At 35.4% G+C, this 11732-nt stretch overlaps 2 protein-coding genes across 3 annotated transcripts; both read right to left on the bottom strand.

Moving 5' to 3' along the window:
- Positions 1-895: 895 nt before the first annotated feature.
- On the bottom strand, positions 896-6729 carry LOC124176130 (calcium permeable stress-gated cation channel 1). 2 transcript variants are annotated; one of them, XM_046556997.1, is made up of 12 exons: positions 6506-6729; positions 5893-6019; positions 5544-5761; positions 5015-5291; positions 4800-4903; positions 4390-4582; positions 4209-4320; positions 3888-4084; positions 3460-3789; positions 3104-3379; positions 2743-2976; positions 896-2604 (listed from the first exon to the last, which is right to left on the bottom strand). In XM_046556997.1, exons 1-12 carry the CDS (start codon positions 6523-6525, stop codon positions 2374-2376), a joined length of 2319 nt encoding a protein of 772 aa, XP_046412953.1. In that variant the 5' UTR covers positions 6526-6729; the 3' UTR covers positions 896-2373. The 2 variants fall into 2 exon arrangements, with proteins under 2 accessions (XP_046412953.1, XP_046412954.1); XM_046556998.1 differs by having other exon boundaries at positions 2403-2621.
- A 1795-nt stretch (positions 6730-8524) lies between these two features.
- On the bottom strand, positions 8525-11710 carry LOC124176129 (putative uncharacterized protein DDB_G0291812). Its single transcript, XM_046556996.1, has 5 exons — positions 10943-11710; positions 10015-10781; positions 9340-9885; positions 8972-9209; positions 8525-8894 (listed from the first exon to the last, which is right to left on the bottom strand). The coding sequence occupies exons 1-5, from the start codon at positions 11465-11467 to the stop codon at positions 8619-8621; spliced, it is 2352 nt and encodes a 783-aa protein (XP_046412952.1). The 5' UTR covers positions 11468-11710; the 3' UTR covers positions 8525-8618.
- Between the last annotated feature and the right edge of the window lie 22 nt (positions 11711-11732).

The raw sequence follows: 11732 nt of genomic DNA on the forward strand, positions 1-11732 counted from the left end.
GATAAATGTTAACGACGGTCTTTGAAATTTGTTACGTTTTGAAAATTTATAATTTTAAGAAATTATAAAAGTAATAAAAATTCCAAACAGTAAATCCCATTTTTTTTTCTTGAGGTGTTTTAGAAATTGTACATAGTGTAAAATGCGCTCTATAGGCGAAAAATACTTTTAAAAAACGCCACATTTACTGCATTAAAATAGAATCTAAGTTATGGGTTTCAAAATTAGCTATCCATTGTAAAGTATTCATTGATTTAGGATTTATTGTTACTTGAACTGTGTATTCGTAAGATGTGCATTAAAAGTATGAAAAAGCTATTCTATTTCAAATCAATCATTATTTCCGCTAATTCACGATGCGAAATTTAAAAAGAAATCGTACTCATGTACCTATGTATATGGATACAAGCATTGATATCTTGCAGCATGCACATTAGTTTGAAATGAACTTTGTGTCTAATCGCAACCTGATCCGACACAGAGACGTAGATTTTAGAAAGTATCTTCACTTTGAATAACCAGCAAATTGGTAAATTATTGCCTCCAAGTATTTCAATGCTTTTTGGAAGTCAATCACTGCCATCCACCATGGTTCTCACTGAATAATTCATAAAGCCAACTGTTATACATGTATCATAAAAATTTTATTATACAAATTAGTGTACATCTATTATATGATTTTTGAATCCTGTATGGTGTGTCAATCATGCAAAAGTTTCTCTAACTAGCGATTACGATAATCATTATTTTATCTCTTGGAGTACTTTAAAATACACGTATAACTAATGAAAGAAAAGCTGACAAAAGCAATTTGAGGAAACTTTCGAGTTGTCCAGTAAGCATTGTAGCAGGTATTAAATGAAGAAAAATTCTTTTGTAGATCAATTAAGTGAACTGCAGATCTCCTATTAATGCATAAACATAAATAAAAAAAAATTAATTCGTAGTTAAGTGGCTTATACATATATTACAATTCAACTATAATTTTATATACGTTACACAATTTCTATATATCTTAACGAAGTTACATGAATATTTTTACAAGTTCGTACAGCTAACTGTATGTATAGAATGCAGATTGGAGTGGTCCTTCTTTAGAGATCAATCAAAATTTTTATCATTTGCCCCCCAAATCGACTCGAAATAGTTCAGAAACATTTCCCTAGTTTTTTCAGATCTATTTCTCAACTCTAGCCCTAAACCGCTGCATGTAAGAGGGTGGATTTCCCGATAAAAAATTCACGTATTTCGGCTATATTCTCAGTATGTATTTTATCGTAAGATTAATAATTATCAAGAAAATCTGTAATTATGAGATTTGACTGGGCGCGTTGGTGCTACCATCTGCTAAAAAATTTACATCATCATACCAGGCAATCTAGACGAATTGTACAACCCCTAAGTCTAACTTTTTTTTCATTTAGTGGGTGTGCAATTCGTCTAGATTGCCTGGTATAATGATATGGAATTTTTATCAGATAATAGCACCAACGCCCACTAAAATCTCGCAAACACAGATTTAAAAAAAATTATTACTCTGACAATAAATATATACTTAGAATGTGACCTAAACATGTATTTTAAATGGGAAAATCCACCCTCTTACAAGTAGGGGTTTAGGACTAGAGTTGAGATGATAATCTGAAAAAATTAGGGAATTAGTTTGAACTATTTGGAGCCGATCCGGGAGGCGAATGATAAAAAGTTCGTCCAAGCCCTAAATAAGGACTTAAAGGTTGAAGGATTCGTTCCTTCGACAAAAAAATTTTCGAATTTACATTCTCTACTAAATAAGGACCACCCTGATGTAAATATATATTACTATGTATAGAATTTAATATTAATCTCACAAGTTTTATGTGGTTCAAACATTTCGAATATAATAATCTAAATATTAATAGTTCTTGGTATTTATTAGCTACCATAAAATAGTTCTATAAAAGCAATCCTTTTATTTACACTACATATATTTACTCTTCTATCAAAAATTGGATGCGAAACTCAAAGAAGCATGTAGAATCATCGATGTATAAAAATTTACATCCTTAGAATTGTTAAGCGATGTTTTAATAGACCTCTGATAAACTTGATTATAAAATCTGTGTAGAATATTTTAACTATTGTTTATACGTTCTTTATATTTCTCAAGCACAGATGAGTCGAAGTTAGCGATAATTTTTGATAACGCTTATTACAATGCAAATCTTTCTTCACATCAGAATCCACTTTCTGTTTAATATCAATACTTGTTTAGCTCTAAGAAAATATAATTTTTCAAAATTATTTAGTATGTATAGAATCCCAAAACAATCATCTAAACATAACCACAGTGTTTTAAAAATCAGAACAGAAACAATTATCAATTGGAATAAATTAAACCCTTGGTTCCCGTCCATAATCTTGATACAGCCTTGGACTTTCTTGCATTACCACCATGTTGGGGTCAACGGGAACATTGGAAAGATCGTCAACGATTTCTGATGATAGAGTAGCAGTCGAATTTTGGACACCAGTTTCCACAGGACTATTCGATATAGGTTTTACTCTCAATACCGGTGGTATAAAACTTTGTGCTGTACCCAGATCCCCTCTTGGGGTTTGCATCTAATAAGGTGAATATCCTAGATTAGATGAGCTATCAAACTTTAATGAAAGTAAAGTGAGCACTAATCCTACCTTATTTTTTTTTGGGTTTACAGAGTACTAATATTATTAATTCAATAGTGAATAAATGAATCTTACTTTTGATTTTGACGTGGGTAATGATGCGCCAGTAACAAGGCCCAAAATACTGATGACTAGTCCAATAAGCTGCACTGCAGCAAGTGGAGAAGAACCTCTACGCACTAAACCTAGTGCTAGAAGAGTTGTTTGAGCTAAAATAGGAGCAGCACCTGCTGCTGAGGCAGCTGCTCCAGCAAGTCTGCCACCACCTACACTAGGTCCGTAAGCAAAGGACAGATTATGTCTGTCAACCTGTGAAAAAAAAAAAATAACCAAATAAATCAGAAGTTACCAAGGATATCAATTACGTAGATTTTTCTATGATTGAAAACAGGTAATTTAGAATTGATATCATTTTTTAAATTCAGTTTCCACATACCAGGTGTTTGACACATAAGTACAACAATCCAAACGGTGTTATCAACGGACAGGCTACACTGTAGACCGTAGTCATGGTAAAGACAAGTAATAGCCATGCATAGTGGGCTCCAAGTGGAAATTCCCATAATACTGCTCTCCTGACTGCAACACGTTCAGCTCGACTTCTGGCTATGCATAATCTGAATGTGTACAGAGCTAGTTCAGGAAACCTCACCAATTCCAACCCACACCCCACAAGCGCAGCAGTCACTACGTAGTTCACGAATAGAGCACCCTAATAAAGTAGGTGAGTTAATTTAATTTTAAGATACAGTTGCTTAAATGAATAGGAAAAAATTTCAAATGGTACTTTACCTGATCTGGTAAAAATACACACTCCCACCTATTTGATGTGCCATTACCAGCATTAACTGTCCAACTTAAAAGTGCTTGTGCACTGGTCAATCCCAGACTTGGCAGTATGAGGACCATCAGTAGTAGCAGGAGTAAAGTTTTTCGCATAACTGCTCGATTTAAACCACTTCTAGTCCAATGTTTTACCAACGCTTCACTTTTGCCTACCAATGCTGGCATCACAGCAGCTACGCTTACTAACATCACTGTTGGCAAGAAGGAGGAAACTATGGGACTCAGATTACTTATTTCTCCTGTAATTGGTATTTTATTCAAAGCTGATACTATGACCTAAAGGGTGAAAAGAATATTGAGGTAATGAGTTTTCATCGAATTCCATCAGTATTTTATAATTAGTAGAAGTATGTATTTGAATTCAAATGACTTACTGCGGGTGTGGTAAGGAAGAACAAGATTGCACCAAGTATCAAATTGATTAAAATGGCATTGAGGTACCAGCAAGGTCTAGCTATGCTTAAATTTTCCCAAAATATGTCTGATGGTGCTGGAGCATAATTAACTGACCATTTTATAGTGGGAGATACTCTCAATTGTCTTTTCATACTTCTAGCTGCACCTGGTGTACCTGAAAAATTTGAAAATAAGTATTTCTAGTGCAAGCCACAGGTTATTTAATCAGAAATTACTCAACCACTTATACAGAAAGCAACTTTTGCATTGTACAACTTCGAGAATTTCCTTCCACATACCTAATGTAACAAATGCCATTCCTAGTGGCCTAGCTAAAGCTGCTTTTCTTTCCTCATCTACCAATGCAGTCAGCTTGAATTCTTCCAATGCATAAAAGTCTTGAGCATCCACCTGGTGCGTAAAAGTACAGTGTTATCATCATATAAATCCTCATGTCAAACCTATCTTTGCCTCACATACCGTGTGGCAACAGCATCCAAGAACTTCTCCGCAAGGATATGGATACATTTTTAAAGGTGGCCGCTGCTTCGCATAATTTTCACAGTACAACCTTGCTTGCTCTGCACAATCTCTTTGAAGGTCTAATTCCGTCAGCCGCTTGATATCGTGTGCCAGAGTTACATCCTCAACTGTGAGTGTCGGAAATGCTTCTCTATAAATTAAACAGTGTTGACTTTTTACTAGAAAAAACTGACAAGGTCCACACAACCATGAAATGTGAACAATGATAGTAATTCTCATTAGTTCATACTTGTAACAAAATTCTCTGATATTAATCTAGTAGAATTTAATAACCAAATTTTGTTTTTTGTCACTACCAGTATTACAATTTGGAAAATAATCAGAACAATGAATTTAGTGATGCATACCTGAAATATTGAGTAAGAGCTTCCACGTTACATTGGTGTTTTGGTATATCTGTAATGAGTAATGTTCTGGCAGCAAGTTCTCCAGCTGGTCTAGCATCTCGAACCTGTAACCAAAATTATATTTTCATTAAAACCATAGATAATGACTGCTTGGATTAAAATATTTTAGTTATTTTTGAAATAGATCAGTTTTGAAAACAGGAGTATATTATTACCTGTTTCGTGAAACGTCTCATTATAATGCATCCGATTGGAAGATAAGACAAAATTAGGAGACTATGGACCCAGACCCAGTCAGAATTAGGATCAATATTCGACAAAGTCGTGTGACCAAACCTCGTCCCATTGCTCAAAAAATTCCCATGAAAATTAATAGGTAAAGCAATGCAAAGAGCAGCAGCTGTCATCAATGCTGTCAACATTATTAAATAACGCTCAAATGAAACGTAAAGCAAGCCATCTGGGCCTGCGCGTCTCAGTAACTCCTCATCTCTGAAAATCAGTAAAAGTAAATGAAAATGGGGTTGTTGTTCTTCCATACTAAGGAATCTCTCTAGATCCACTGAGAGTCAATTTATTCAATTACATGATGGTGCTTCATCTGAATTTCAGACTTCCAAGAACAAATTAACTTATACTTTTGCCAAATCAGCTATTAACAAGTATTTAAAGGTTGATATATAAAGCATTATCATGGTATTATATTGATAATTTATAGTCTTATCTAATTGTCATTATACTAACGTTATTCTAAATGCAGTGACGATCCATGATAGGAATCCCCTGTCAACGTGAGATAGTTGAGAATTGACTGAAGCCTCGACACTCACAACATCGATTTCTCTACCATCATTATCCCCATAAAATAACTCTGTCCATCTATTATCGGACTTTTGTAATAAAGCCAGTCTCCCATAGTTCCATGCTCTTTTCCGTAGTAATCCAAATATCAGTACTAATATCTGGGAACAAATGAAGAGAGTATCAGTTGGTATCGAGTAACAAGGAGAATGAAATAATTGATGTATCCTTACAATGAAAATAAAGGATTGCAATACAATAAAAAATGATAAAAAGGATAACTATTGTTTACCATGAAACCAATAGTATTCAACAATAAATTTTCTGGGATTCCGGAGTACACGTCTGTAATAATGGTTGCATTGTGCCTTGGGATAGGAATGCAGGTATCTGGAGATGGAGAATCCCATCCAAGCCAGCTGAAAAAAGTGTGATAACAAGATCTTACTTTCTTATAAAATGATGTATATATATTTATATTACAAATGCGAATGGTCATCTGTTGCATACTCCATACAAACTATAAAAAAATGTCAAATTTCATGTGACAATGAGCAACTATCTAGTAATTAATTATATTGTATGATTGCGATTATTATTGTTATCAATATATTTGCCACCCCAATATTACTATAACAATATAATACTATTTCTTATCGACAATTTGAAAGAAGAAATGTGAACATAATGAATCAAACAACAATAAATTATAGTTCTTAAGGGAAATACGAGTTTACTTTGACAAAATTTGTGTAACTTCGTATGTAGGTACTATAGAAATTCGATGACTCAATCATTGTGCAGGATCTAGGAAATGCTTTGTGAAATAATTCAACCCACAAAAAACAAAACAAAATATTATAAGAAACTACTCAGATTCGCAGGATTCCTCAATTGTCACTCACGTATCATTATAATCATCCATGATCCTAGGGTGAGAGTGACGTGTTTTTAATTTTGATACATCACCAAAAACACATTTTAGCAAACAGCTGTCAATTTGACAGCTTCGGGATTAATTTCGCACTGGACTATTATGCTAACCTAACCTTCTCCCACGCTCACCACTAACAGGAAGTAATAGCATGTAATAAAAGTAATATTAGGGATTACTTCTTGACCACTGATCACTCACTCCTTGCTGCCCGTGCTGCCTTCTGATTTTGCCAAATAGAAGCCAAGAGCGTTCAGTCTAGTTTTCGAAGTGCATGGTCGGTAAGCACTGCATGACACTAACCGACCAATATTCTGCCCCTTTTAGCATCAGGTGAGCACTTAAATCATGGAGACTAGAGGTAAGGAGTCCGAACGCAATGCTAGCCAAATGGTCGGTGAAAGTGATATAGGATCTGCGGATTGTAACCGCCTGGCAGCGCTACCACTGCGGGCTCCGTCAGCGCGGTGATTTTGAATCGTCGATCCTCACGTATGTATCCTATTCGTAACCAGGCGCTGGTATCGCTTGCGGATACATCCCGAACTACAAGATTTTTCATCACTTTCACGAACCACTTTTCGACGATTCCGCCATATGCGTTCGGACTTCTTTTTTACTCTAGTCTCCATGACTTAAATGATACAGAACGCTTCTATGGAAATCAGTAATTGAAATGGTCGAAACTCTTGAAACTGCACAAATTACAAACATCTTCTGCATGCGTGATGTTAAATACGGCAGAGTATTGGTCATTGAACTATAATAAAAGCTAAACGCTATAATCAAGTGGAAGTGCTGTCTCTCTCGCACTGGTACAGTCTTTCAAAAAGTTTATACACTTGCTTTTACTTCAATCACTTATATCACATTTTTGTGTAGACTGTCCCACGCATGCGCAATAGCTAGTAGAAAAAATAGCACTTCACCTCCGAGCGACACCTTCGGCTGAAACCCGACCACCTCAGTTCGGTGCGTTCAGTGGAAGCTGCCGGTCAGTTGGGGCAAATCAGTGACGTCTGCTGTGTACTCTACTACACACAGTAGAGATCATTGGGAGAAATACGGCTGATTTGGTACTGTCGTCAATTTCGCCTACGATTTCTATTCATCTATGGACCGCACCGCTAGGGAACTCAATAATTGAGGTGTGAATCTGACAAGTTAGTATTTTTATAATTTTTAATTTATTTACATTCTTTCACTCCGAAAACGGGTATAACAGTACAGAAGATTGTTGAATTTAATAAATATTTATCAAAAAGGGAGTAATTTTTTCTAAGTTATTACCTATTGTACATACACACTTGCAAACCGATAAATATTATTGCTGATCCTTTATAAAGTCTAATTGCATGGTTTCTTAATAAACTGCACCTGCTAAATTCATTCAGAATCGTAACTTTCATCTAGAGTATTTAAATAACTATATAAATAAATATATAAATATTAACTATATTAAATATACAAATGTACAATAATGTTGAGGGAACAAAAATGATTCCAGGTATTTTACATGACAATTTAACTCACTCGTTTAGAAGTAAATATTTTACAATAATATATATGGGTATAAGGTACATAAATCTATATTTCTTCACTGATTCTTCCCTGCGGATTGTACTACCCTTAATTATATATCGGTCAATTTTAGAAGTTTATGCGATCAAATTTATATTTGCAAGAAGTTCTGCTTGCAAGCATGGGTATAGAAAGTGACTCAGGACTATCGCCCCATAGAATACCAATATTCTTCATGATAATTTGAGACTAAAATATTTTTTATTTCCGACACAAAATTTGTCATTCGCGAATTATAGCTGTTTGAAATTAACCAAATCTGGTAGCATCTGATGGTTTAGATCAGAGCTGGTGGATCGCACTTAATCCTCGTGCACTCGGCAGTTGTCCTGAGCCATCAGGTGTTGCTCTGTAATTAGTCAATTTCAAATGGCTGTAATTTGCAGACGACAAATTTTTTGATTGAAAGTAAAACATGGTTCAGTCGCAAATTTTGCACGAGGACTATATTGGTAGCTTATGGGGTGATAGTCCTAAGTTATCCTATATACTTCGGAACTAAATCATTGCGGTTTCCGTTTCTTTGAATAAAGTTCTAAAGGTTGAATTTCTCCATGTGTTATTGAGTCTAAAATCCAAACTTCTTTTAGACCTCCACGGCCTACAATTATCTTAGCTTCTTCCGGTTTCCTGGTAATTCGACCACTTGCCATGCAAACCAGTTCTTCTAAAATTGAAGCTGGAGTAGACGTCTTATTTTTAATATGTATCAACCCGCATGTGAGAAATATTTCCGACACATATGCTGTTCGAAATAGTTGCTTTTCCTTGCGGTTCTCCTGCAAAAACGAATATATATGCAAACTGCCAACAGGAAACTTTTGGGTATAAACTTATTTGATTCTCTGAAACTCACTTGTACGGCTTTAGAAAAATTGACGATCTCGTATTTTTCTGCATTCACCCATTCCTTAGCCTCGCGTACCTTTGAGATCCACTCATAACTCACTAGCCAACAACCTCTGAGTAGTCCACGCAGCAAGTTTACAGTACGTGTGCCATTGCTAATGACATGTGTAGTATGGCGGGTCACAATTTTTTGTAGTTTGGCTGAACCCAGAGTTGTAACGGTATTTTTTACCAATAATTTTTGCCTACAAAGCATCATGTAAGAATAAGGTTGATCCAAAGCCGACCTTACAATGATGGTTTATGTTCAAAACACCAGAGCCATGAAAAATTGTTACGAAAAAGCTAGAAAAAAAAAAGCAATAAAATACTTACTCTATCGATAATCCAGTCGCTACTATTATTATTTTTGGTCTTTGCTTGCTACTTGTGTTTTGAGTAAGCTGGTTTTTTGGTTGAAAATCGTCTAGAGATGTCCTTCCTATGGCTGAGCTGATACTGTCGCAGCTTTCATTAATAGTATGAGAATTTTCATTCATTCGTTTCCATAGATCAATATCTGCCATCTTATTAATCACGATTTTTTTTGCCTTTAGTTTTCTGATCCTTTTTCCTTTCTCTGGTATTGGCTCAATTTCTTCAGTATCGTTGTCAGATGAAGCTATCGGTTTCTTACTAAGACCCTTAGTTTTGGGGATTTTTTTAGCCGTTTTATTACGTATTTTGACCCGTCTGTTACAAACCAACGGAATTTCTGGTAGTGTTTGAGTTGACACTGGCGACAAGTCTACCATTTCAGACATATTTAATCTCAATAATTTCTTTTTTCCTTTCGCAACTGCTTTTTTGGACAAGTCACGAATTGCATTGGGTTGGTTAACTTTTGGGTGAAGGCTACTATGGTTTCCATTCTCCAATGATCTGTAACAGTAACATAAAATTACGTAAATGATTTACTCCATTATCCCAGTTGCTAAAAAAAATAACGTGTCATGGATTCCAAATCTAAATTGAATGTTACAAAATAGAATTTACATGAAAGTAACTTACAAAGTATCCGACGACCTGCTGTCATTCATAGCATCTGAATTCAACAGGTCTGTTTGCATATTACGAATTGGTTTTCTGCTCCAAGTTGTATTTTCCTTATCGTTTGTCGTAGGAGTATTTGTCGCTCTGGTTATTTTACTTAGTTTTACAGGAGTAGCATGGTTTTGGTCATTGCAATATTTATCATTTTGTGGTATTCTTTTATACAAAGATGGGTTGTATGGAAGATTAATTTCTCTTGGAGATTCCAAATTGATAACAGTCTCTTCGTTAGCTATTTGTTGATAATTATAGTCATTTGACAAATTGTCATGTTCAATTAACGCAGTAGTAATTATTAAAGAACTTGTAGGATCACTGTCCTGCGAAGATGGCGAGGTAGCATTAGTGCCATTTCTTTGATCATGAATCACAGATTGATTTTTACTGATGTTTATGGGGTCATAAAGGCTTGAATTTGGCACTGAGCTGAACCTAGAATCTAGCGATGTATTGACATTCAGTGAGGTGCGTATTGTATTGATACTGACATCTTGTTCTTCAGAGTCTAAAATTACTGTGGTATCTACTCTCTTTTCTATACATGTTAATGGATCTGTATCTGGAATGAAAAACGAGGAACTGTCACTTTTGTTTGTATCACGATGTGAGTTTGGTGTGATATCAGATTTCGGTTGCTCGGAATCCAAAATTGATTTCCCTTGGACAGTGGTGATGTCCATTGAAGTCTCCATAACTATGGTCGCAGAAGAGGACAAAATTTCACCCTGAAAGTTCAAAATAAAACTTATGATACTTTCGTTTGAATTAAATTAAATTTTCTTCGTCAAATTATAATTTTTGTTCAATTCGTGAATACAAAGTATTTTTTGTTTAAGTGCAGAAAATAAATCTGTTGCCAGACCTTTCCACAAGACATGGGTCTTACTTGAAGGGGAAAGCGAACTGGTTCCAGAGCATTGGAGTGCCTGGCATTTTCCGAAGGCGAGAACATTTCTTGCATATTATTAGAATAGAGCCCCATTCCATGTCTACCTGTTACAGGTGTGCTTGTTAGCCTGACGAAGGAAGGTCTGATTCCATATATCTTTGCTTTATGTGACAATCTGCTACATTCATTAGTAATTTTACTTTCAACATTTTCACCAGCAGCTCCTTCCGTGGACTCATTATTATGGTTGTGACTTTCATTTATAAACCGTAGCTTGGAGCTGGATCTCTTCAACGTGTGGTTTCTGGTAAGCGATCTTCTTGGGGTAGCTTCGATCCTCGGTGGGCTGTTCGCAACGATAGTTTTATTCACATTGTCTAAATTCACTCTATTATCGTTAGGCGATAAACTTGGGTCTGAAACGTAGCTTAAGTTCACATTCAGTGAAGTACGCCGATTGTTGTAGGTTTTTTGAATACTCGGAATTCTTAACCTTCTCTGAGTTTTTCGCCTTGGACTCATAACGGTGATGGTTAACACACAATTTCATAGAAATAGACTTTCATCATGAAAAAATCTTAAGTAAATATTGACCTCGAAAGTAACATCATTTGATATTTGTTTTTGTTATTATCTATCGTCTTTATTTACGTCCTGAGGTCAGCGAACCCCCTTTTTTTTGACACCTCCCGCGTTAGGTTAGATTTTTACGGGCAACAAAATACTGCAGCAGTATTTTACTGCCTAGCTCTTGGCCACAGTAGTTTTGACCAATAGGAATGCTGAC

Source organism: Neodiprion fabricii, chromosome 2 (genome assembly GCF_021155785.1).
Source record: "Neodiprion fabricii isolate iyNeoFabr1 chromosome 2, iyNeoFabr1.1, whole genome shotgun sequence".
Lineage (NCBI taxonomy): Eukaryota > Metazoa > Arthropoda > Insecta > Hymenoptera > Diprionidae > Neodiprion > Neodiprion fabricii.

Excerpts from the sequence above, each read along its gene's own strand:
- LOC124176129 (XM_046556996.1), bottom strand. The coding sequence starts at position 11,467 with ATGAGTCCAAGGCGAAAAACTCAGAGAAGGTTAAGAATTCCGAGTATT. Across the intron at positions 9,886-10,014 it reads AGCAGGTCGTCGGATACTTT|ATCATTGGAGAATGGAAACC; the intron begins GTAAGTTACTTT and ends TTACTGTTACAG. Across the intron at positions 8,895-8,971 it reads ATTTTTCTAAAGCCGTACAA|GAGAACCGCAAGGAAAAGCA; the intron begins GTGAGTTTCAGA and ends TCGTTTTTGCAG.
- LOC124176130 (XM_046556997.1), bottom strand. The coding sequence starts at position 6,525 with ATGGATGATTATAATGATAC. Across the intron at positions 4,321-4,389 it reads TTGGATGCTGTTGCCACACG|GTGGATGCTCAAGACTTTTA; the intron begins GTATGTGAGGCA and ends TTTACGCACCAG. Across the intron at positions 2,605-2,742 it reads TACCCACGTCAAAATCAAAA|ATGCAAACCCCAAGAGGGGA; the intron begins GTAAGATTCATT and ends TCACCTTATTAG.